Genomic DNA, 27,284 nt, shown 5'->3' with positions numbered 1-27,284 from the left:
TTTTTGGTTTTTCTCCGGTACCGGGAACCGAACTCACGACCTTGCGCTTGCCAGGCAGGCGCTTTGCCGCTGAGCTAAATCCCCAGCCCCTACTGTAATAATTTGCAGCTCTAACATATCACCATGAACTTAGAAGAACTTATTACATTGCTGTTTTGGAGGTCAGAAATCTGAAAATTGATGTTTGCAGCAAAAATGAAGGTGTTAGCAGAATTGTGTTCCTTCTGAGGGCGCTAAGGGAGAGTCTTTTCTTTGCTGACTGCAGCTCCTAGAGAATTTCCACACACCTGGCTCATGGCCGCTTTCCAGGATTCGTATCACCTGGGCCTCTGCTTCCATTATCACATCACCGTCTCTCTTCTGATCCCCCGTGTCACACTTATAAGGATCCCTGTGATTATAGCTAGACAATATACTCCAGGATCCTGTCTTCCCCTCCAAATCCTTACTCTCATCTGTGAAGTTCCTCCTGCTATGTAAAGTGTCACAGTCACTAATTCTGGGGATTAGAAATGTTGACATCCTTGGAATGCCATCATTTAGCTTGCCACACTGTGAAATGCTGGAAAATTCATTACTAATTCTTTTCCCCTTTTAGGTAGAAGTGCTCTTTCTTATAGCATATGAGAAAACTGAGAAAAACACAAATCGTATATGAATCTCAGACAATTTCCCAGAACAAATAACTCAAGAAAATATGCACTTGAAAAATTTAAGAGCAGGCTATAAGACTGAAGATTAGGAAAGGAAAGAAAATTAATTCATCTGTATTGTTCTATTCCTTCTGTGATTTGACATAATAAAATGCAAGCATTCATTTTATTTGCCTGCTGTATCTGTGAACATTTGGAAAAGGGAAGTAATATCCAAGAAAAATAATGGCCCAGTTATGGAATTTAAGAATTTCATTTGGTTTGTTTCTGCCATGTGGTTAAAGTCCAGCCTTCAAGAAAGACAAGATGCCCATTTATCATAACTATATTGTACTTGACAGATTTCCAATGATAAATTATTTGCATTTATTCTGCTGTGTATTAATATTTAACCTAGAGCAGTGATGGTGACTGCAACCCCAAACCCACTTAGCTATCACAAAGTGGCAACATTGCAATTAAAATGAGCACTGAGGTTTTAGTTCAGAAAAAACAACAACAACAACAACAACTGTTATTTGAAGCTCAGCTGCTGGGGTGACTTGATTTACATGCCAACAGAGAGAGATTGCTACCACTGGCCTAGAAGAACAAGGGATATTTATATTTCTTTGAATCCATAGTGAGTTGGTAGAAAGTCGTGTTTACAAATACAGTTACAGCTAGAGATGGCATTTTGCCCTGTTTTACAGATGTGGCTGCTGAAGTAGGTTAGGGAGGGGCTTATGTGATCTGCTGGTGCTCACAACTAGTAAGTGTTAGTGAACTAAGGTCTGGAGAATATCAATATATTTTCTTACTGTGATGCTAATGTTTTGCATATAGCATTTTGTATTAGGAAAATGTTTGTTTTCATAATTCCATTACATAAACATCCTCGGATGCTGAATTTCCTGTTTAATATTTGGCACTGCTGGCAATTCATTTTTCAGATTTGAAAAAGGAAAATCTCTACCTTGTCAACTCTGGTCTACTTTTAAATAGGACTAAATTTGGATGTTGGCTTGGGGAATTGGCCTCAATCAGTGTTTTCATTCCCACTTTCCTAATTTCTATTTTCATTTGTACAGACCAGCTCCGTGTGGATCTTCCACCCCTTCTTTCCACTATATGCTAAAGCTAGATTTAAGGTACTGGAAGACTGGAAAGGGGTACTTTTGTCTCCGAAAGGGAAAGCTGGCTGGGCCTCTTCCTGGGGGGCTCCCTTGACTGTGATTGAGGGATGACTGGGGAAGGCTCTGATGACAGTCCGTCCATTCAGGAGATGCCCAGGACAGTGTGCCTATTAAAACTAATCCCATTTTATAAATAAAATTCCAAACCAGTCTCAGAACATTGCACAAATTGTCTCTGGTAAAAAGGTCAAATAACATTTAAAGTTAGAAGAAAGTCTAGAATGAGAGTTGTCATGATGACCCAAGGCGGCCCTCTGGTTCTATTTTAAAAGGAGGACTTCTTTTCCTCTAAGAGCATCTTTGAGTCTTGTGGCTAGCAAGCTCAGCATGTCCTGGATTTTTTTTCCTGAGCTCTTATGACAGAAGACTTTTAGTTTACACTATTTATAATGAATTTTATGGTAATAATAGCTTATATTTTCATAGCACTTTAATACTCTGGGGTACTTGTTCCTGTAACCTGTCTCTCATTTCCAGTCATTTTTTACTTGCTATGCTTTGCAGAAGTATTTTTCTCTTCTGGCTTCGCCAAAGTTTGCTAAGGAAGATACCTGTGCCTGGTGTCTTCTTGTCATGGCCAAGGTAGAAAGGGTACAAAGAAACAGTAACTGCTGATGCACAGGCAGCCTTGGTGACAAGAAAATTGAGTAATTCCTAGTACTTCATTTTACACAATTTACAATGCTTATTTTCTGTATAATAATGTGTATATTATTATTCATAATGTAGACCAGCATGTCACATGGAATTATAACAATCATTTCCTATTCTGATGCCTGTAATCTTCCAATTTTTAACTATTATTAATGAATTGATAAACATATAGGTGCACACAGCATCTTCTTTTATAGAATTACTTTGAATAACAGATATTTGGAAGTACAACTATCATGTCAACCATTTCCATTTCTTGAAATTGCATTGTAAAGCCAGGCATGGTGCCACATGCCTGTAATCCCAGCACTCAGGAGGCTGAGGCAGGAGGATTGCTGCAAGTTCGAGGCCAGCCTGGGCTATATAGTGAGTTTAAGGTCAGCCTGGACTTACAGAGCGAGACCCTATCTCAAAAAAGAAAAGAGAAAGAAAAAGAAAAGAAAACACATTGTAAACTGCTGAGAATTATACTCATCATCAGAAAGATATTGTATTCAACTTAACATTATTTTCAAAACCAGACTCTCAATTGCAGAGGGGGAAACTGAGGCACACCAATATTAAAATGTTGTATTTTAGGTGCATCAATAGCAGTATTCCCAATTTGTACACTTTTCTAGGGTTAAAGTTTCAGTGTTGCTATTAATTTCATTAGTATTGTGAGATGTTTATTAAAATGGTAATGAACAAAATTTTAATCTGAAAGTAGATTTAAATGACATTAAAATTATGTATATGTGTTACCATGTCAAATCTAAAGAAAGAAGAAAATAAATACTATATGTGCTCATAGAAGTAGGGAAATGGAATTTATACTCTGCCTTTTAAACTAAGTCAGTGTATGTTTTTATAGTCAGCAGAAATTTACATTTGTGTCCACCAAGGGACAGTTTGTAAGATTTAGAACTGAGCTGGTTTTAGAAAGATTCTTCTGTGTATTACTTAAGAACGTTCGGGATATTGGCACCATGGGAACAGCATTAATACCAGCAGACCTGGAGCTGATTGTAGAGTGACTGTCATCCTGTTCAGCCTAGCTAAAATTATTATGCGTGGGTCCTAATTTATGGGTTGTTCCCACCTACACACCAAGCCTTGCCTTTGCTAAGTTTGTCCTTCAGCGGTTAGCTTCATCAGTACATCCTTTTGGAATTATTTTTGGAAGCTAGTTCAGAGTATTTTCTGTAGCCAGAACATGTTCTGCCTATTCTGTTATAGCATGTACATAGGGTTTGGTTTTTTTTTGTATTTCCCATGCTCTAAGTTTATTGGAAGAATAAACTGTTTTTTATCTAACTCTTTAGCATCTATTGTTGTTTCTAGTACTTAGAAGATCCTTAGTTAAGAATTTTCCAGATAATATTCCCTAAAAGGCTGATGTGAATATTTGTTAGGTGTCACCTTATTAGCAAGTGGATATATCAGGCTACCAAAACTTGATGCCATTACACATTCAAATTGTCCATACATTGTTTGAGAAACTTGCATGAAATTCCTGTTATGATCTAATACCTCTTGAATGCTGGATCCATCATAGTGAAGGATACACAGACCCTTCTTTTAAGGAGCTGACACTTTAGAGGGATGCCTCGGGCTTGGGCATGTATCACTGTTGCACCCTGACCTCACACACAGTTCCTTAATTTGATTTCAGTTCAGTGTACTATCACACAGCTCACCCTTTACCCCCAGATCCTCCATTCTTAAAATACTGAACTCTGAAATTATATTCCTTGGCCATAGATCAAGTCCCCCTCTTCCCCTTTCTTTTTAAATGTTCAGTTTAACCTCATCACTTACTCTAATTCCTCAACTCCTCCATATCTTCCAGGCCATCTGCTCTTTATTTTCCTCCCTGCTGAGCTCAAGGTCAGCTGTTTGAATTATGTTCTCAGCATTGCTCTAAGTTCTTAACAGTTTTCAACTCTTGATAACCATTAGTTAGTTCTGTTATTCTGTGGGATTCTATAAGCTTTGCTTTAGTACCTTATGAACCCTATGGAGAAGGAAAACTGCAGATTCACTCTTCCTAATCTTGGGTTGATCTGTAATGCTGCTAGGAAATTCTCCTCCTCCTCTTCCCATCTGCTTCCTCTCTATTCCCTTCCTCCCTGGACTCTTCCTCCAAAATCACATGCCTCACAATTTTTTATTTTTTATTTTACTATTTATAGTAGCATAAATAAAAGGAAGATGCAAATTATCTGTGAAATATTATTTCTATTTTACAGAATTTGCATAAAGAAATGAAGAATAACTAAAAAATACATAAAAATCCTTTCCAGTGTTGTCTTTAAGTGGCAACATTTAAAAAATTATTTTAATTTTTTTCTTTCCAAAATTTCTATAGGAAGCATGTAGTTCTGTATAAATCATTAAAAACAGAAATAAATAAAATGAACAATGGAAGATTATGTGGCTAAAAAGTAACTGGAAAGGGGAAAAATCACCTATCTTGACATCCAGTCCGGGGCTCTAAATATTAAGGCAATTGTCCTACCACTCCCCAGTGTCTTGGGAATATTAGTCTTTAACATAAACTAAGGACTGCAGAACCAGGATTAAAAGTAAAAAGCAAAAGATAAATTCTAGAAGTGGGTGGAAAGACCTTATACCATCCTTGGTGATATGACTAAATCCAAAGCACACTATTTTCAGGTCTCTTTTGAAAAAATATCTGTCTCCTGGTTGACTCAGGGACAATAGAGAATTTATTAGATATTTGTATGAATGTCTGATGACCTTTTAAGGCAAAGAGAGAGAAGCAATTACCTGAATAGCCCTTATCTTTTCACAGCATTAAGTGGCTTCTATGAAGCTTGGTGGGCTGCACTCCCCAAAAGTAGTTTCCTTTAGGACGGAGAAAACAGAGTAAAGAGAAGGAGAGAGAAGGAAGAGAGGAAAGAAAAAAATAAGTCCTAAATAAATGCGCAATGATGCTGTAGCTTGCAGCAGTTATTGAGGACCAGCACTCCAGAAAACTGCCTCCTGGAGTTGCATCTGGTCCTGGTCACTCTCAGTAAATAGACTGTGTTGAGTGAAGGGTGTAATTGCAGGCTGTGCTGGAGAAAAGTGGATATTTTTGAATCAGTGCCAAGTCATCCTACACTTACTGTGCAGAGGGAGGCTCACAGTGATGTTCTTTCTGTTCTGAGAGGCTTTGCCAATTCAGAATCTCTGCTTGTAGAAGTTATAATGATAGGTCTTGAGAAAAAAAGATAATCTTACTGTATTTATTATATAATAATCTTACGCTCTGCATCTGTGATTTCCACCCTATTTGCATTTGAATATGTGCTTTTGTGACTCTGCTGCCAAATTAGGGGGTTGGTATTCGCCAACATTTGGAACATAGAAGATATACTCAGTGTCTCTCTTGGCAAGACAAAGAGATCTGAGAAGTCTCAAAGCATATTCATGAATGGCCATTTCCACTTTGTGTGTTTCCATCACCTTTTTTGTCTTTCAGAGTATTCCCTGTGTTAGGGACAATGCCCAGTGTCATCACAGAAGGGACTTGGGGAAGATATGAATAGTGTGGAGAAATTTGGGTAGAAACAGGGAAGTATAAAATTTGGATGATGTACTTTTTAGGATAGCATCTATATAAATAGTCATACTGGTCACTTCCCTTTTCGGATTTTAATTCATTTGTCACATGACATCTATCACACGGGTACTCAGACACACAAGTGTAACCTCTGCCCATCACTGATTCAAAACAAATTTGTTTTGAGTATATATCCCTCTCCTTACCACTATAGTAAATACCCTACCCTTCCTTTTCTTTTTGACTTTTCAGGATCATTTCCCTGGACTCCAAACAGGTACCAAAGACAATCTCAATGTATGTATGGGTAGAAATAGGCATATTAGGAATATTAGGAAGGATATAGTCAAATAGATACATTTTTCAAGGTTTTTGTTTGTTTGTTTGTTCTGTTTTGTTCATTTGTCGTACTAGGCATTGAACCCAGGGTCTTCCCATGAACTATGCCTCTGGTCCTTTACTTTGAAATTTGAGACAGGGTCTTGCTAAATCATTAAATTGCCCAGAATCTTATAAGTGCAACCTTTATTATCCACATTTCTATGAGTGCTCTGGTCTTCTACACTCTCATCAGAAGTCCCCGTCCCCCATTAAGCTCTGCTTACAGTGTTCTAGGCTTTCTCTGCTTTGCTTCTTCACAGTTTTCAAATTCTTCCCATAAACCAATTCCAAAGGCTTTGAATCACACTCTCAGGTATAGTCATAGTAATGGCCTCACCCACAGTGCCCAGTTTAATACCAATCCGCTTTCTGTCCATATGAAAAATACCCAAGATAAACAACTTAAAAGGAGGAAAGGTTTATTTTGGCTGACAGTTTCAGAGGTCTCAGTCCACGGTTCTTGTCCTGTGGCAGCACAGTACATCTTGGCAGAAGCACATGATGAAGGTAATCTCCTTACTCCATGGTGGCTGAGAAACAAAATGAGAGACAGGAAGAGGCTAGGTTTGCAGGATCCCCTTCCAGAGCACCAGCTTCCAATAGACCCACAGGCTAGCACAGAAGCTAAGCATTTTACAGATAGATGACCTTTAAGATATAAATGATATCAGAGTTCTAAATGGTTAGATGAAACAGTAGTGGGGAGGTACAAACAATAGCAGAAGGAGGTATAAATGAAGAAGCGATTTCTATGCTTGGGTTCCCTTAATATTCCTAATCAAATTTGACCCTTAGTTTCCCTTAATGTTCCTAATAAAATTTGACTAAGAGTCAAAGTTTAAGAGCAAAGTTCAAGGAAAGGTAAAGGTAACCAACAAGGTGGCAGAGGTCCTAGAGAGCTGCTTATGCCCATACTTGTGGGGGAAACAAAATGAAAGTCTTGAGACCACCCTTCATTTTCCTATCTTTGAGGCTTTTTCATGTTTGTTTGTTTGTTTATTCGTTTGGAGACAGGGTTTCACTGTGTAGCTCACTTTGGTCTCAAACTTACTATGTACCCCAGACTGACCTTAAACTCTCAATCCTCCTGTCTCAATCTCCTGAGTACTGGTATTACAGGTGTGTACCATCACTGCTCGTATCCCTTGTGTATTTATATCTATCCTCTAAGATCTATGTATAGCATTCTCTGTTTTATTTAGATTCCTTAGACCCCCTCCCTGCCAAGACAAAATCAATTACTATCTCATTTATATTCTAAAATCCCTGTTAAATCTCATTATCCTGATAATTATCTTTTTGAATGTGTCTGCCTCCTACAACAGATTTTGAGTACTCTGATGGCAGGGTACATATTTCTTTTGTATTTCTCGTGCCTGGCATATAAGCAACTTCTCAAGACGAATGGAATAAAAACTAAAAGTAGGGAACTAAGGTTCAGGTTTTTGCTATAAGTTTTGCTACAGCATATTGCTCTTTCTCTTCTGAATTTTTGTTTATAATACAAGAACCACATGAAAAGAAGCTGGAAAGTACTTCTTGGTAGGCTTTGTCCATGGGCTTGGAGCTGCTAAGTGTGAGCTGTGATAAGGGGCCAGTCTGTATGGTGCTCAGACCAACCTAAATGTATGTGATTGGCCTGGAGAAGGAACCTGAGAATAGCTGCTCACCCTTCTGGGACTTTGGATACTGATATGGGGTGAAATAACCTTAGGATAATTATTTCAGAGGTGAGATAAAGAGAAGAAAAGCAGTCTAAACCAAGGATGGAAAAAAAACCATGGATGGCAAACCTTTTAGCACTTTGAGGGATAACAACACACCGCGGCTCATGTGCCATAGGATCACTGCCACTGGTCTAGACAGAAACAGTTGAGTGAGCACCTTAGAAATAGTTTTGGTGGTGATCTTGATCCTGAGATACATGTGTCTCATACTATCCAGAGACTTGTTGCAAAACCTGATTTGTGATCATTATTATCTAATTTCTTGAGAGTAAAGTGGTCCATGAACATGATCTATGGCTCTTGATAGCCCACCAATTAAACAGGCCAAAATACAAGCCAGTGACACCAACTATGCAGTTGAAAAGATATCATTGTAGGTTCCACTGCAGTGTTACTCTTGGCTCAGAGAGGGAACTCAAGTATCCACTCTGTGCCAATGTGATGAGTGACTAGGTTAAGTGGGACCAGTGACATGCTCTGTTCTTGAAAGGAGATATATTAGTAGCCATTTCAAGCAAAGCAAAAGTGCCTTGGATATTTCCTGCCATAAATCAAGCTGCCATTCTTAGAATATTACTGGAAGGAATCATCAGGCACAGTTTGATAGCATCATAATATCAGGGGTAGCAGATGGCTTTTGGAGAAAAGCAATTGTTTTCTGTTTATTCCCAACCTAATTGCCCTGGAAAACTATAGAAAAAACTAGTAATGTGGGACATGAGATGTTGATGTATTGTTTGAGTTTAATATCTTAACAGCTACTTATCAGCTAATCAAAGGAAATATAGGGGATACAGCATACAGAAATCAAAAAGTGAACAGCTTGTGAATGGTTCGTACTTGAAAAATGCTTGGGTCTTCCAATTAAGCAGAATAGTGTCTTGGCAAGAACGCTAATGAGTGTTGTTTTAGTGGAATTGGTTTTGGTACTAGCAGATCATTGAGATAGGGATAAAGAGAAAGGTAAGGCTTATTCCTCTTATATAGGAAGAACAAAATTTAAAGTCAGAGCATCTTGAGGATAAGATCATATATGGGCATTTATATAGGAGACCTATACATGTCTTGGGGAAATGACATGCTAGCTGAGCATGAGCCATTCATGGACTAGTATTTTTAAAAAATCTAGAACCCTGGGATTTGAGAAACTAGGTCAAGGGTATACAAATTTTTTTCAGACTTGGATAATAAAGAAGAGTTTATGAACATATTTTACTTCTTTGAGTATGTGTATGTGTATATGGCCAGGATCAGAGTCTGCCTCTACCGTACACCATGTTTCTTTGCACTTTGGCTTATTGGCTGTCATCACAAATTGCAGTCCCCCAGACATACACTCTGTGTTTCTTCACTATGATTCTCATCCCCTGGGGAGCATCAAATTCCTTTCCAGCCTTTTGGAGCAGTTGAGTGAGTACCACTATCGAGCAATAAGAGAAGGAACTTGAGCTGTTAATAGAGTGAAAGTGATTTTTAAAAATCTCTGGAGAGATTACAAGTATTCCTTTTAACTCAGTGCCCATCTAAAGTGACCTCTCTATCATTCCAGTTATTGATTCTAGCCAGGCAGGCAGCAGGCTCAGAGTAGTGTGGGTAGGTGGAGAAGGTGAGCTATCTGGGAAGGCTGATGTGCATGGCTTTGTTGTAACTTGCTCCTCACCTATAACGTGGAATCTGCAGAGCAAGGAGGGTTGAGTGAGATCATGTCTACAAAGTACCCCAAGATTTTGGGAGGTGTTAAAATGGGTTTTGCAGTTGAGGATCTATTAGAATAGAATTCCATACTATAGGAATTCATGTCTGTCTTTTACATATATTTGAGGAAACTGAAGCCCAGAGATGTAAAGGTAACATAGAAGCCAGTTAGTAGCTTGTCACTACAAATTAATGCATTGGTGTTGAAACAAATGGGTTTCCTGAAGCTCTCTTAAAGCAGAAATGAAATTTTGTCTGTCTATATTGGGATAACAGCCATAGAAATCCACAAGGAGTGAGGCAGGCATCCCTGTCCCCTCAGCACTGAAACTGACTTGATGTACTGCTCATCTTTTAAAGTCTTTCTCCTGCTGCATGAAGATGTGGATCATAGCTATTTTGTGAAGTAGAGTCTGTTCAAGTCTTTTGTCCTTTTAAATATGTTGGATTGTTTCATCTTTTAAAAAAAGTGAGTGAGCTGTGTTTATAAGGATGGTGTGAGGAACTGGCAAATTGGAAAACACATAGCTGCTCTGTAAGGGGCAAGTTATCCCCTTATATGGACAGGCAGACCTAGTGCCTTTGGATCATCTCATTTTCCAAGGGAAATTAGAAATGGGTCAACCCAGTGTGGACTAAATTAAACATATTGGATCAGCCTGATTTGGCCTGAGGGTTGATTTTGCTCCTTGAGGCAGATGCGTGATCGAATTTGTGGGCTGAGCATAAATACTCAGTGAGTAGCAACAGATAAGTTTTTCTCATATAAAATTTTAAAGATATTGTTATGCTTAATAGTTTTGGCTTCTTTCTCCTGCTTTATCTCAACAAAGAGGAATCCTATAAGTAGTACATTCCTCTCTTACGTTGTTCACTCTCTGGGAAACTTTAATGAGAGAGAGGAAGGAAAGACAGAGAGCCTGGAAGAATCACAAGCCTGGTGATCTACGTTTGATTAATAAAGAATTGCCAGTTATGTCTAGTCCGGTGTTTTCTGTCTGGTTCTTTCATGGCCATCTGGAATTTCACAAAGTGAGGATTTGTGCCAAGACCCAGTCCTGAGACAGGGAAGAGAGAACATCAATTTCCAAACAAATGTCAGATTCTCTTCTGCCTCCCTGTGAATATTATCTAGCTTTTAAAAAGAGAACCCCTCTAAATCTCTGTGTACAGATTTCTTTTTGCTTGCAACCAGCTGGGAGTAAAAAGGAGCTCTCTGTAGAATTATTATAATCATCTCTCTGTCTCTGCCTTACTCTCCCACACAGTCTGTTGGCAAAATGTAGCCCACCATTTTAAAACATTAGTACTCGGCTCATCTCTCTTTTTGATTCACAGCACTCCAGTGGTTAAATGATGACTCTTAATATCCTGAAAGACTGTACAGTCTGTGCCCCTGCCCAGCCCTCCCGTTAGTTCCCTGACTTCCCTGCTACTCTCCATGTGCTCTCTTTGCTCAAGCACACTGGCCTCCTTGCTGCTCTGTGAACTCTAGCGTGGTCCCTTATGGAGACTTGGTGTTCTATGCTGTCAGTTCAGAAGATTCTTGCCGAGATACCCCCATAGTTACCTGTGGATGCCTTGTCTACTGACAGTTGCAGTCTTTTCTGCCTCCTTTCGCTTGTAGCATTCCCTTTTCTCTCTGTTTCCCCCCCCCCTTTTTTAAAAAAAAAAAATACTACTTGTCCCCAACTATTACCATGCATTTTACTTGTCTTCCTTTACTGTAAATTTCACAAGTACAAAGATTTTGGCCTGGTTTGTTCATTGCCATATCCATGGAGTTTAAAACAGTACCTAAAAACATTGTAGGTGCTTGACAAGTATTTGTTGAGCACATTTGGGTCCCCCTCTTTGTGCTAAGGATTGTAGTGCTCAAGGTGTTAGGCAGATAAATCCCTTGCTTGGCATTACCAACATTTCCATGAATGGAATTTTTGTGTTTTCTGTGTCAATTCTACTTCCTAAGCCCACCTTGAATTTTTTGATTTCTCCCCAATGCCACTGTAAAGCTCAGATCTTTAACCCATCTCACAAAGCTCTACATGCTCTGGTTGCAACATTGGCTTTCTTTGTTCCTCTAACAGCCTAGAGTCCTTCCTGTCTTAGGCTCTTTCCTATTCTCTTGTGAGAAAATATCCCTTTGCTCCCATTCTTTGTCTGGTTGAGAGTCTCCTTACCTAGGTATAAATGCGCCTTTCTTCATGTCTTTGTTAAATTCCCTGTGCACTTTCCTTCATTTACCACAATAGTCATTAAAATGTGTGAAATTATTTGTTTAATGGCTGGCTCTACATGTAGTAAGAGCTTAACAAATACTTGTGGAGAAATAAAGCAGCATGTGGATGTTTTTCCCCAAGGGTCTGGGGGCCTCCTGGAATGATATTAATTAATGATATGTTTCTCTCCACAGAGATTATTTTGCAGAGGATGATGGGGAGATGGTACCTAGAACAAGTAATGCAGCAGGTAAGGATGCCATGGGCCCTGCCTTGTTAAAATGTTGGTTTCATGTTGACCATCATTTCCTTGAATTTGGGGCCCTTTAAGGTCCAGTTTTGATATTTCTTTGTTGATCTTTTTGTCTAGTTGATCTGTCTATTTGTGACAGTGGAGTGTTGAGGTATCCCATTACAATTGTACTAGTGCTTATTTGATTTTTTTCATGTCTGTTAATATTTGTTTTATATAGTTGGGTATGCTGATATCTGGTATATATTTATGATTGTTATCTCTTCCTCTTGGATTGTTTCCTTAAAAAGTATGAGGTGATCTTCTTTGTCTCTCTTGATCAGTCTTGGCTTGAAGTCCACATTGTCTGCAAACAGAATAGATACCCCAGCTTTTTTGTGGGTTTCTGGCACATAGAATATTCTTTTCTATCCTTTAACTTTCAGCCTGTGAATTTCTTTTTGAATTAAATTTGTTTCTTCTATGCAGCATATTGTTGGATCTTGCTTCACGATCCATTCTGCTAATCTGTTTCTTTTGATTGGTAAATGGACACCACTCACACTGATGGTTATAACTGATATGTCATGTCTTATTCTTGTCATGTTATTTTCCTGTTGTTGATCTCCAACCCCCTATTTAATTCCTTGACTTGTCTGGTGGGTGTTGAGGTTTATGGAATTGTAGTTCTTGATATATCTTTCTAGAATGTCCTTCAGAATATTTTGAAATGCTAGTTCGGTGGTCATGAATTTCTTTATGTGTTCTTTGTCATGGAAGTATCTTATTTCTCCATCAATTTTGAAAGGTAGTTTTGTGATGTACAGAAATCTAAGTTGGAAATTGCTTTCTTTTAGGGCTTCAAATACTTCACTCCAAGCTCTCCTTCACTCCTTGACTTGAAGATTTGTGTTGAGAAGTCTACTGTGATTCTGGTGGGCTTTCCTTTATATGTGATTTGTTTCTTTTTGTAACAGCTTGAAATAAAAACAAGAATAGAATGGTAAAAAAAGGCTGGAAACAATGTTCATTCTCATATAACAATAAGAACAGACAAACAAGGAAAAAAGAAAATAAAAAGAGGAAAAGAAAAGAAGAAAAAATGTCTACTTCAGGGCATGTCTCTACTGTCACTGGTAGACAGAGTGGGTAGACCAAACCCATATCCATGTTAATTAATCCCAGTAAGCCAGCCATAGATTTACAGTGGTGTAGTGGATAATTCCAGAAAATCTGCACGTTATTTTCCTCAAATTCAGGCTGGTTTCTGGCCGTGAGGCTGGAACCCAATTTGTTCAGCCCACAACACTCCATGTGTCTCCTGCTGGCTTGAACTTGGCTCCTTGATCTCCGACCAAGTTGAACTCAGTTCTGACTCACCCTGATACTTGTAACCTCTAGATTTAGCTAACCCACAGCTGCTCTGAGTTCCACGTTCAGTAAGGCACTCTATAAGATGACTACCAGCTAATCACTCTCTCCTCGGAGACATCTGAACTTGAATAACTCACATCTATTGCTACATTCCACTGATGAATTTCTCTGTGGAAGCTTCTGGGATCACAAGTAGCCAGTGGCATCAGCAGATTTGGGCTGCCTCTCCCTCATAGTGAGTCAGAGTTCAGGGAGGAAGCACGGCTTGCCACCTCCTTCTACATTGAGGTCTCTCTCTTCACTCTCCTTGTGGGCTTCAATTCTCACTTCAGATCCTTGCTGAGTCTTAGGGACCCACTTCACTCTTCTCTTCCTCTCATTGCTATATTCCAGTGTCTGGACACCAAATCTCAGAGAGGGTGTTTCTCTGCTATTCACCACTCTGCCATCTTCCCAGAAGTCAGGAGCCTTTAAGGTCATCATGGCAGCCACCTTAAGCTTTTGTGAATTTCCAAATTTGCAAGCTCTACTGTAATATATAATTCCCAGTAACAGTTGTGTAATCACCAGTTGGGAATTATAAGCTACATATAATTGTATGTGCTGGGAATCAGCACATTACAGTAAATCATAACTGAAATACCTAAACTCTTCACACTTTTCATGACTTTGTGATTGCAAAACTAAAGTCATTTGTAAAATGATTAAAATAAATCCTGCCCCTAAAATAAATTTCCATCCTAATAAGCTATTAAAATGGGTACCATAATAATAATAATAACAATAATAATACTAATAATGTGAAGCTTAGAAGTGGGATTAAATAAGAAAAGTCCTTAGTATAGAATCTGACAAGAAATAAACACTTAGTAATCTTATTTGTTATTATTAATGAATTCATAATAAGAGCACAGTCATTACTATAATGATTAGGCTAGAGATCCACTTGAGTTATGAAACCAAAATAGAAACAGCTCTCTTCTGGGGACTATGTTTCTGAAAAACTTGTTCCCAACTTGAGGTTTTATTCACTTAATCAGTGATTTACCTTCTTCATACCAGCCTGGAAGCATTGGTGAATCATATGCACAATGTGGAAAACAGATCATTATTTGAATAAATTAAGAACTTCAGAATCACTTAGTATTTGAAACTGTTGGGTTAATAACTCTTAGTTACTGTGGGCTGATCAGGCCTGCAATCTCCTAAACTAGTGGATAGTGAAGGCTTGAATAAATGAGATGACTGAAATGATTTTAGGGCCCCAGGAGGGTTCAACCCTCTCCCAGAATTCAAGATCCTCTGGGTTAAGACCAAGAACTTCTCCAGGCAGCCCATATTTATTAGGTTTTCAAACAAAGGAGAAGAATACTGAAGAAAATGCAGGAATCTGGGCAGGAATTGGGAATCCCTTTATGGACTACTTCAAGTAATACTTTATGTTAATTTAGGAGCACTGTGTTATCTCCAGGAAGGCCTTCACTGCAGGAGTGAGATCCATACAGCTGCAGTCTCCTTTTAGTTAAATGGGGCTGTAACCGAATGTCCTCAGCTGTGGCCTTATCTTGTCCTTTAAGATGTCCCGACTTCACAGGCCAGTAACTTCAGCAGGGACCAGTGACTCATAGAGGTTCACTTACTATGAGTTCACTGTTCATCTCCAGACAAGGGGCCTAATCCCTGGGCAAACTCACATGTAAACCTGAAAAGCCAATTGGTTAATGTTAAATCCTGCTCAGAGCTGCTTAGTGGTCTCCATCATGAAACTGTGTTGGTTAAATTAAAAAATTGCCAGAGTTACTATATTCAAACTTTTTGAGTGTCATGTCCTGCTCTTTGAGTTCAAGATTGAAGGACTAGGGTAAAATCAGAAAGGGAATGGGTGAAACACCTACTATAGATAGACACTTGGTTGGGTGCTTTAATGTATTATGTTGTTTAATCCAGGTAAAAGCTCTCCAGTAAGTATTAATCATTTTTATAGAGAGAATGAGGCTTTGAAAAATTAAGAGACTTGTTTATTCTCACAACTAGCAAATGGTCAGGATATGAACCTCAGCTTCAAAGACCCTGCTCTTCCAATCACTAATCTCAGTGTAATATATTTTTGTTTTGTTTTAAACTCATTCTCCTTCACTGGGTAGCATATTTAGTTTGATCAAAGCATGAAGAAAATCATTCTTCCTGAATGTTTTAAATTTTTTAAAAATCACATTTTCTTAGAAGCATTCAGTATATGAACAAATGTGGCATCATCATTATACCTTATTAGTGTTTGCAATCATAGTGGGGTGCACAATTAACAGGACAACTATTTTGTGCAAGCGGAATCAAAGACAATTGAAAATGGAAGAAAATACTATCTCTGTGCATAGCTAATTTTTGCTATGTACTAATAAAACCTGCTTTAAATTTCCATGACAATTTAAAGTACTATACAATTTCAGCCCAGGTTAGCAGCTGTTGAGAATACTGTTAAGGACAGGGCTATCAAAAGACTCACTTGGTACTGTTTATTTTACAAAAAAGACAAGACACTGCCCAGTATTCACTTTTAAAAGAAGTCATATAACTTTACATTTCAGGATATTTTTCTTTAAAATTAATAGTGATGGAGAATTAAATATTTTGAGGTAAGAAAAACTATACTGGAACCAACCTAATGTTCATTATTTTTTTCATCATTTTTTTCTTTACCATCTTCTTTCTGGTCCTTTTTTTCTTCTTTTTCTCCCCAGTCTTAAAAAAATTTCCCCCTGCATCACATTTCCCTTTGTACCCAAATACAATAGCCTTTTTGATATTTTCCTTTATTTTAAAAGCCTTACTTTTCTTAAGGCTATATATGGTATTATGTGCAGCAGTTATATTCCTCCCACTTCCTACAGCATTACCAGTGGACAAGCCAGAATAGTCTTCTGTGATTAGTGGTGGTGGATAATTTTCAGCACAAAAAAAAAAAAAAAAAAAAAAGTTTGAAAGAGATCACTGTGGTACATGGGATCATTGGTCATTCTCTCTCTCCCCCTCTCTCTCTCTGTTCATACACTGAATGTCTCCAAGAAAATGTGATTTTTTAAAAAAATTTAAAACATTTAGGAAAAATCATTTCCTTCCCACTTTGATCATGTGAATTTCCATCTGATTCAAGCATTTAAAATAATTCTAAGAAGTTGGCTGGAGCACCTGAGCACTTTTTCTGTGCCCACGTGTGAAAGGAAGCTTTCTCTCACTATGACATAATACTAGAGAAAATCAACCTGGAAGGAGGAAAAATTTATTTGACTCATGTTTTCAGAGATTTTTACTCTGTGGTTACTTGGCCTTGTTCATTTTTGGCCTGTGGTGAGGCAGGACACCATGGCAGGAGTACAAGATAGATGAAAACTTCCTTTCGTGGTTGTCAGGAAGCAAAGAGAGAGAGGAAAGCGCTAGGGTCCCAATATCCTTTGAAGAGCACATCCTCAACAACCCACCTTCTTTCCTCTAAGCCCTACCTCCCATAGGTTCCTTTATCTCTCAATAGTGCCAAAGCCTAACATTCAAGATCTGAAACATACCATGCTTTTTCTGGCGATTTGCTGAAATAAAGAAGGCAAGAAGAGAAGGAAGAAAAGAGAAATAAAAAGAGGGCATTATCATGTTTTGCTTCTCCTTAGGACCTCCATTGTGCCTGTGCTTGGCTAACTTCTCAGCAGGCTGCAGAGTTGTCCAGGGCCCCTTGGTCTTACCTGCCCTGATGCTGTGTATGCATCTCAATGTACTGTATATTACCATGGAGCTTGTTCTTTCAAATGTAAAAGAATAGTTCAGTAATAAAGGCTCAGGGTTAAATTCCAAAGAAAGATGTAGTTTTTAAAGATTTTTTTAAAAGTTACGTTTTCTTTATTACTACTTGTGTGCCATACCTAATTATCACACTCATCATGGGGGATTTGTACCTGTACATAAGATAACTAATTCTTTTTCTCCTTCGCTCCTTCGCTTCAACCCTTCTTCCCTTCCCCATTTACAAAAGCTGTTTCCATTTTTTTCTTCAATTCTCTCTTTTAAAATCCTTTTTCCTTTCCTTCCCTTTCTTCTCTTCCGATCCCTTATTCCCTTTCCCATTTGAATAAGTTCTTCCTACTTCCTAACATCTATCCTCCATCTTCCTCCTTATTTATACTTTGGGTTTTTCACACAAGAGAAATAATGTGATATTTTAATTTGTGTCTGATTAATTTCACTTAAAATTATGGTCTCAAAATGTATCTATTTATCTAAAAATGTCTCAAGTTTATCCTTCTCTATGGCAGAGTAGTACTCTACTGTATATAAATACCACATTCTCTTTATCTATTCATCTGTTGACGGGCGTATGAGATGTTTTCAAGAATTGACTATTATAAATTGTGCTGCTATAAGCATGAGCTTGTATGTGTCACAGTGGTATGACAACTTTAACTCTTCCAGGAAGATGCCAAGAAGGGGAATATCTGGGTCAAATGGAACCTCTAGTTCTAATGTTTTGAGGATTCTCCATACTGCTTTTCACTGTGGGTGTGCCAATTTACAGTCCCATCAGTTTAAACTCCTTTTCCCTCACAGCCTCACCAGCATTTATTAGTGGTTGATTTCTTGATGATAACCATTCTTTCTGGAGTGAGATGAAATTTCAGTATTGTTTTAATTTACATTTGTCAAATGACCAGTGATGCTGAACATTTTTTCATGTACTTATTTGCTGTTTGTACTTCTTTTTGTCTGTGTGTTTGTTTGTTTTCTTTTTGTTCTTTTAGATAGAGTCTGCCTCTATAATTTGTAGTGGGCTTCAGCTCACTGTGTAGCCCAGGCTGGCCTTGAGCACATGGCAGGCCTCCTGCCTTGGCCCCACAAAGTGCTGGGATTACAAGCGTGTGCCACCATCCCTGGCTATTTATACTTCTTCATCTGAGAAGTAGCTATCCACTTCAGAAGCCCATTTTTGGATTGGGTCTTTAAATTTGGGAGTCTAAATTTTTTTAATTCTTTATATGTTCTAGATATTAGTCCTCTGTCTGAGAAGTAGCTAGTCTCTTCACATTTTTATTGGTCTCTTTTGCTGTGTAGAAGCTTTTAAATTTGATGTGACCCTGGTTGTTGATTCTTTGTAACATCTCCTGTGCAACTGGGGAGGCAGGGAAGGTCCAACATACACGAATCAGTAAACGTAATACACCATATTAACAGAAACAGGGACAAAAACTATGTGATTGTCTCAATAGACTCAGAAAAAGCATTTGACACAATCCAATATCCAGTCATGAGAAAAACCCTAAAGGAAACTGAAATAGAAGGTCTCTGTCTCAATCTGATAACAGCCACCTAAGACAAACCAACAGCCAACTTCATACTCAATAGTCAAAAACTGAAAGCTTTCTCTCTAAGCTCTAGAACAAGACAAGAATGCCCATTATCATCACTCTTGTTCAGTATAGCCCTGGCAACATTAGCCAGAGCAATTATACAAGAGAAAGAAATATGGATAGGAAAAGAAGAAATTAAATTATCATTACTTGCTGATGACATGATCCTCTACGTAGAAGACCCTAAAAACTCCACCAAAAAACCCCTAGATTTAATAAACAAATTCAGTAGTGTAGCATGATACGAAGTCAACACTCAGAAAATCAATTGCAGACTTGTACACAGATAACAAACTCACTGAGAGAAAAATTAGAGAAACAACACCTTTCACAATAGCAACAATTAAAGTGGAATACTTGACAATCAATCTAAGGAAGTAAAAGACTTTCACACTGAACACTACTGTACTCTGAAGTAAGGAGATTGCAGAGGATATCAGAAAGTGCAAAGATATCCCATTTTCTTGGGTAGGAAGAAACAATATAATAAAAATGACCATACTCCCAAAACTATTATATAGATTTAATGCAGTCCCAATGAAAATACCAATAGCATTCCTCACAGACCTGGAGAAGACAATCTTAAAATTCATATAGTACCAGAAAATGCTTAGAATACTGAAGCAGTTCTGTACAACAAGGACAAGGCAGTGGGCATCACAATCCCTGATTTGAAGTTGTACTACAAAGCTACACTGATAAAAAACAGCATGGTATTGGCAAAAAGACTTGAGGACCAACAGAACAGAATAGAAGATGCAGAAACAACTCCATGACCAGTCTGCTACTTCATCCTTGACAAGTGGTCAAACACCTTCACTGGAAGAAAAATAGCCTCTTCAATAAATGGTGCTGGGAGAAGTGGCTTTCCACGTGCCAGAGATTAAACCTAGACCCATATCTCTCACCATGCACTAAACTAAAATCGAAATGGAGCAAAGATCTAGACAGAAACAATCTACTGGAAGATAGAATAGGTTAAAACCTTTGAAGACATAGGTGTAGATCTTATGAATAAAACCCTGACTACACAGAAGATGTAGTCTTTTATGTTTTATATTGAGGACCATACCCCAGTTCTACCCCAGTCTGAGGTTGTTTGTGTACCGTGATTGAGTGAGGCCCTTCCTTACTCTTTTAGTGTCACTGCTCAAAAGGGTTTTTGAGTCAAAGGATTAATTGGCTTTCTCAGAGCAATACTTTTGTTTGATTAATAGAATGGCGGAGTGCTTGCCCCTTTTTCTGTTTCCCCAACTGTTAGACATATCATGTGCTCTTACTTGCTAAAATAATACATATTGCTAGGAAAGACAAATGTAAAGAATATGGGCTTGGTTCTGCTACTTTTTAGCGATGTGATACTGCGCAAGCAAATTTTGTGATCCTTATTCATTAGCAAAATAGATGTCATAATATTAGTCTATTTCTCTGGTTACAATGACTATATAAATGAAGTAATTCATGTGGAACTATTTTATAACACACAATACCATCTAACTACATCAGTTTGCACAATTGTTATTATTCTTAAATAATAACCTCAAAATTCTCTCTAGAGAGATTTGTAGAAAATATCCCTTAATTAGTAGCTTGATTTTTTTTCACTTAAAGGCTATTTTGGTTATTTTTTTCATGTAGCAAATCATCTCAGAATTTAGTGTCTTAAAATGAGGGCCAGAAAACTTCAGCCCATGGGACAACGGCCAGTTTTTGTGAATAAACTTTTATAGCCACATAGTCACGCTTACTTGGTTATTTAGTACCTGTGTATGCTTCAAGCTACATGGGCAGAGCTGAGTAGTTGTGACAGAGACAATACAACCCACATGTCTAAAACACTGCTAGGCCCTTTAAGAAAAGTTTAAGGAAAGTTTAGCCATCCCTGGCTTAAAACAGGAAAGATCTATTAATTTTCACATTCTGTGTTGCAAACTGGGCATTTTTTTGCTGATCTCATGTGGAAGCACTGAAATGACTGCAGTCTTCTTGCAGTCCAGCGGGGTCCATGAGATCCTTGCTCACATGTCTGGGAGTTGGTCACCAGCTGAGGGGGTGGGTTGGGGATCTTCATTTCTCTGTATCTGGCCTTTTCTTTCCCAGTATATAGACTGAGTTTCACGGCCTGGTGGCCATGGAGTACTAAGAAGGCAAGAGCAGACAAGCAAAACATTTCAAGGACTAGTCTCTGGAACTCATACAGTTACATTTTCATCATGTTTTGTTGGTCAGAGCAAGTTACTTGAACAACCTAGATTAGAGAAACAGACTGTACTTGATGGGAGGAGTGTGACCGTCACATTACAAAGAGGTATGGATACAAACTATATTGTATTCACTGAGGATCATTATTTATAAGATCTACTATAAGCATTTTATATGAAGCCTTTTCATGTGGCCTAGAACTGGTTTATATTTTGCAGAAGAAATTCTGCTAGAATGTGCCACTTAGAATGATCATGGGACTTCATTACATAAACTTTTGTTGTTATTTTGTTTCGCTGACAGGTTTTCTTACTGACACTAAAGATCGAGGCCCCCTGGCGCAGTCACAAAGCTGGAGAAGTGGTGAGAAGATCCCTTTTGGGCAAACACAATACTTGAGAGCATTTGAAAGGCCCCCTCAGGTGCAAACTCAGGCTCTTCGAGACTTTGAGAAGGTAAGTCGCGTGGGTGGACTATTCTAATACCACTTAGAATCAGTACTGTGAAACAGTGATGTCTTATGAAAATGTGTCCTGTGCGTTAGTCTGGATTGTGGCCATTGTTCTCATGATGGTGTTTCTTTCAAGAGCACCTATCCCCATAAACAGACAGCGTCTTAGCTATGTGCCAAGGGCAGTGGTTTATGGACAATTGCCTGTACCAATGAATTCAGACTTACCGCCGGTGCTTCTGGTATCTTCTCAGATAAACTTAGGAAATTTAAGTGCCACCGTGGGAAGCTATAGCTGCAGCCTAGTGAGTCCATGAGTCCCTGTCCAGTTACACAGCATATTTTCTCTGTTGCCAGCTTGGACCACTCCAGAGATTTGGATATTGCCTGCTGTTGGAGGTGGCTCAGGCAGAACCATTTGCTTCTCAACAAATGTTTGGCAGTGTTATTTGAAATTCCTTGTTTGCCCTGAGTTTGGATAAGAGCTGACAATGTAATATAGATCTCCAGCTTCTTGTGAGCTGGGTCAGTCCAGGAAGTTTGGACAAGAGAACCTGTCTACTGGGATTTACATGGCCCAGAAAAGCACCCAGAATGGCTTACAACTATGTCTAAAAAAAGAAACAGCTCTTGGATGCCCCCTGGGGGATAAAGAAAAGCAGGGATGGGCATCACTGAGTACTGTGTAAATAAATCCCAAGTTAAGTAAGTTAACTGCTCTCTTAAAATGATAACATTGGACCTAAAAGCATGACATTCCCTTTTCAAAAAAAAAAAAATGTTGTGTTGAAATGGGTTTACCCTGTCTTGGCTTAACTCGTAATCATAATTGTTTCCCTGGTACTTCAAATATGTCCTCCAGATATTCTTGTGAGCAGTAAAGCCTTAGAATTGATCGAACAGCCTGCTTTGCTCAGTGTTGTCCTGACTACTGATTTTCTTAAGGCAGAGTTTTGTGGAATATTAAGTGACCTCTGAACAGCTGTGTGCCCGGGGTGGGTAACACCTCAACCCCTCCTCTTTTTCACCTTTTGGGTCTGCTGTGGCACAGGAGCGAAAACCGCTGTGCGGGTGCTCTGAAAGAGTTTGCCTATTTTGATCAAAGAGCTGGCTGGGGGTGTGGAGGTGAGAGATAACACCTGCACTGAAGGGACAAATGGCCTGATGCTCTGGGGCAAAGCTGGGTGACGAGCTGGAGTTAGGTGACTTTCAGATATAAAGTCTCAAGCCCTTTCTCTTAGTGTTCAGTTCTGATATCACAGACTGATCCTTACTTCTGCTGGGAAGCACTGACAGAAACCAAGGTAGGAGGCAAGAAAGACCAATAAAAGATATGCATCAACTAATAAACGGCAAGGAGGCTGAAGCACGCTTTTTCCTCAGAAACTCATTGCCAGTTCAGCCAGCTGTGCTGTGCTTGTATCTGTTCATTCCACAATCCATTCATCCACTACGAATGATGTTAACTATTACATGAAAATCTTTCACAAGAGGACATGAAAACTAGAGAAAACATTAATTAGAAACAATATAGGCAGGGTCAAGACATGTTCCAGTGCCCTAGCCTAAACATGTCAAAATATGTGCTGACACACGCCTGTAATCCCAGAGCTTGGGATGCTGAGGAAGGAGGGTTGCTGTAAGTTTGAGGCCAGCCTGGGCTACATAGTGAGTTCAGGGGCAGCCTGAACTATACAGCAAGACCTTGTCTCAAAACGCCAAAAACAAAAAAGCATTTGCTGTGAGGTTTTTAAAAACCATGCAGTCTCTAACCCTGAGATGAAGGATGGGTATCTACTCACCAAAAGAGGAAGTGGCATACTAGAGACAGTGTGGGAGAGAAGGACTGGCTCTTTTGGGAGTCAAAAAAAGCCATCATGGCTTTCTTTTCTTTGCCATTTTTATTTGTTAGTACATATTTGCAGTACGTAATGAGCACACTCACGGTGGGGAATTGGTGCACGCACACAGCACACTGTGATACTTTTTACATCCCCTTTCCTCTTCACCCTTCCCTCACCTCCATCTTTTGGTCCACTTCTCATTTGCAAAAAATCCAGAGAGGAATGGCTCTGAGTCATTGCAAAAGATCAAGAAAGGAATGGCTCTGAGTCATTCCCCAACAGTATACGATCTGATTAGGGGCATAAGAAATTTAAGTTACATAAAGTTTTCTTAAAATTATATCTAAGTCCACAGTGGAAGAGATATTTCAAGATTGGAATAATCGTTGAATAAAGTGATATCTTCAAAGATTGAATGTCACAACAAAGCTTTGAGAGAAAACTCTTATTCTCCACCTTCCACGAGCAGCAGGAGTGGGAGGCTGAGGGTGATGGTCGGGGAGAGCTCAGGAGAGCCACACAGCTGCTAACCTTGTTCTGTTCCTGGTGTAAGTCCAGCCCTTCCTCCCAGGTATATTTGTCAGGTTGAGACCAATAGATATTGTTTCTCGTGATAAAAGGAAAGTATTACTTAGCATATATGTTTCATTTATATTTTGGAATAAGCAAGTGACTCGATTCATTTTTAAACTTGGTCAATTTTGTTATAAAGGCACTTCCCCCACCAAAGGATGGAGGGGATCCCTAGTCCTTCCAGATCTGTAGACTTGGGGAGCAGACTAAGTGCTTCTGATAAGTTGCCTTATTTTGCCTTTTTTTTTTGTCTTTTTGAGAAGGTTTCACTCTGTAGTTCAGGCTGGCCTTGAACTCATTTTGCAGCCCAGACTGTTTAGGCTGGCCTCAGATTCACAGTGATCCTCCTACCTCAGCCTCCTGAGTCCTGGGATTACAGGCATGTGCCACCAGGCCTGGCAAGTTGCTTTATTTTGTTTTTATAAGACAAAATTTTTTTTGGTACCTGGAATTGAACTCAGGACCTTGCATTTGCCAGGCAGACCCTTGTGCCGCAAGCATTACTGGCTCCATTTTTCAAATAAGAAAACTAGGACTCACAGACATTGCAAATTTTTTAAGGTTCTAGAATTTATATACCATGATCTAAATCCTGACTGATTATTGTATCAGAAATAATTTTTATATACAATTGGCCATAGTCACAAGTTGAGAAAAATTCTTTCCTGTGTGCTTTCTCAGTTATTATAGTGCCTACCCCAGCCCAGCATCTCATTATTGATTCCAGTTAGGACTGGTTGCCACTTTTTAAGTATTAGGTACAGTTCCAAGTATGTGACAGTACTGTCTCATTTAATGAGTACAGCAACACTGTGAGGGGATTGTTACACCAACTTACAGATGAAGCACCAAAGGCACACAGACAAGGAACTTGCCTAATGTGTCATAATGTAAGCATGAAATCTCTGTCTTTTTGTTACCTAAAATTTCAGTTGGTGAAAATTTGGTACTAATAAAAGTGTTGAATCATTTGGAAATGGAATCAGACTTCTCTAGGCAAAGTGCAAATTTACTTTTAGGCCCTGATATTATCTATTGTGTGCTTTTTACTCCATTAATTCCGAGCTACTTACAATTCAAAGCTATTTCATTCTTCCATGTCTCTGTTCCTGCTCTTTATCTGGAAAACTTCTCCTGTTTTACCTGGTTAAGCCTTTTCATCCTTTAGCTCTGCTGTCATTTTTTAGAGGATGCTATCTCTAACACTAATCCTTTAAGCTTCTTGAGTGCAGAAATCACCCTGTGTGCATCCTTTTCTGGTATGGAGAATCTGGCATAATGTAGTATGTGATAAGTGCTCTGGGAAATATTTATAATCAAACTAAATTTGTTGAAAACAATGGAAGATTAGGTATTCTACATGGTTTGTATTTCTTCTGCTATTACTTGGTATTCACAATATGTGAATGATTCTAAGGCAGGGATTGGTGTGTTGATTAGGTAGGATGGAAAACAGAGTTAAGACCTGTGCATGTGTTTTTCTAAACTGGAATGATAAAATAAAAATTGTAAAGGAAGAGAAAAAGTAAATGTTGTTTGAAATAATATTTGACAGGACTTATTAAAAAGCTCCCAATAGTAATAATAATAAGGATATTTATTGGGCATTTTTTATATGCCAGGCACTTTTCTAGATACTTTATTTCACGTAGTTTCAATTCATTATCCTAACTTCTGAGACAGATATTATTACATCCAGTATACCAGCAAAGAGACCAAACCTCAAATAAGTTGCCCGAAGTTATGTAGGTATACAGTGACAGAACTAAGATAATGCCAATGATTCCACATTTCCTAGGGAAATGGGAGGACCATTCACACAAAGAGAGGCTCCATTGGGGGGAATGGTGTACGACTGGATGTTAGACATAGAATAAAAATGGCAGAAACTATAGAAGAACCATAGAAGGACAGGAATCTCTGGCTGTAAAATCAAGAGGAGGCCTCCATTGCCCTGTCTTGTGTACATATTTTCTGATAATGTTGTCTTTAACAAGAAAATGTCAGCAAAGCCAGTCTGTGTTGTCTTCACTGGAGACTGCTGTCAGCATACCGTGGTAGTCAGAATCTAACCACAGCGAGTCCCACCCAGCCTAACTTCACTTGGATCTTGAAGTCTATGGGGTTGGGAGGAACAGTGCTACATTAGGGAGCCCCTTTAACTTTTTTTTTTTTTTTTTTTGTACTTATGGAAGTCTGAATTAGCATAGTCTGGGTATCACTGGCTAGTTTAGGTGAATCTGGGTTAGATCTCTACTGCCTTTGGGTTTTGCAGTTTTGGAGATTTTTGAACATTTGAGTGTTTCTCAGTAATTATAGCCTTGGAAAATGAGTGTTACCAGAAAACTGTGTTGTCATTTTTTTAAAAAGGCACTTATGCTTCCATAACTACAGTGTCCAAAGCATACTGGTTTTGTTTTCAGTGCTGTCTTAAAAAGTTCAAAATTTATAGCTGAGAAGAAGAGAGAGCCTAACCTTTCATTCATAGGCACAGATTTTTTTTTCCTCCAATTTAAATATAGCTTTTCAGGGCTTTCCACACAGTCATTCCGTAGACCTTCAGTAGTGTTTGCATTCCTAAGCAACAGTGCCACAGATTCGTAGTAACTCAACCACTTTTTCCTTAATAAATATGGAGTGAAAGGAATGGCTCTGAATCATTCCCCAACAGTATACGATCTGATTAGGGGCATAAGAAATATAAGTTACATAAAGTTTTCTTAAAATTATATCTAAGTCCACAGTGGAAGAGATATTTCAAACTGGAATAATTGCTGAACAAAGTGATATCTTTAAAGATTAAATGTCACAACAAATCTTTTCCTAATTTTCTGCATATATAAATAAATATTAGCTTCTATTTGGTTATAAAGTTAGTAAGTTAACTTTATCAAAAAAGAATTAAATTATAAAAATTGAACAACCTTCAACATTTTGACAGCTACTGCTATGAATTTAAGAAAAAGAACAATCACACAGGATGTGGTAGCACATGTCTGTAATCCCAGCACTCAGGAAGCTGGGACAGGAGGATAACTTCAAGTTCAAGACCAGCCTGAACTATATAGTGAGACACTGTCTCAAAAAAAAAGTGATCACTTCCCCAATGAATAAAACACTTCTATGAAAATAATTCTTTAAAAAAAATCTTACTACTGCTTTTCATT

At 38.5% G+C, this 27,284-nt stretch overlaps 1 protein-coding gene across 4 annotated transcripts in view; it reads left to right on the top strand.

Moving 5' to 3' along the window:
- Pde4dip (phosphodiesterase 4D interacting protein) overlaps positions 1 to 27,284 on the top strand; it is a 225,299-nt gene that overhangs the window by 46,249 nt on the left and 151,766 nt on the right. For all 4 annotated transcript variants that reach the window (XM_013509345.1, XM_013509340.1, XM_013509348.1 and 1 more), the window contains exons 2-3: positions 12,249 to 12,304; positions 21,553 to 21,704. In XM_013509345.1, coding sequence (XP_013364799.1) covers positions 12,249 to 12,304; positions 21,553 to 21,704 — 208 coding nt within the window. The remainder of the gene's footprint in view (positions 1 to 12,248; positions 12,305 to 21,552; positions 21,705 to 27,284) is intronic.

The sequence above is a fragment of the Chinchilla lanigera genome, unplaced genomic scaffold (assembly GCF_000276665.1).
Source record: "Chinchilla lanigera isolate Chin_1 unplaced genomic scaffold, ChiLan1.0 scaffold00167, whole genome shotgun sequence".
Classification (NCBI taxonomy): Eukaryota; Metazoa; Chordata; class Mammalia; order Rodentia; family Chinchillidae; genus Chinchilla; species Chinchilla lanigera.
This window is presented reverse-complemented; position numbering and strand designations above follow the sequence as displayed.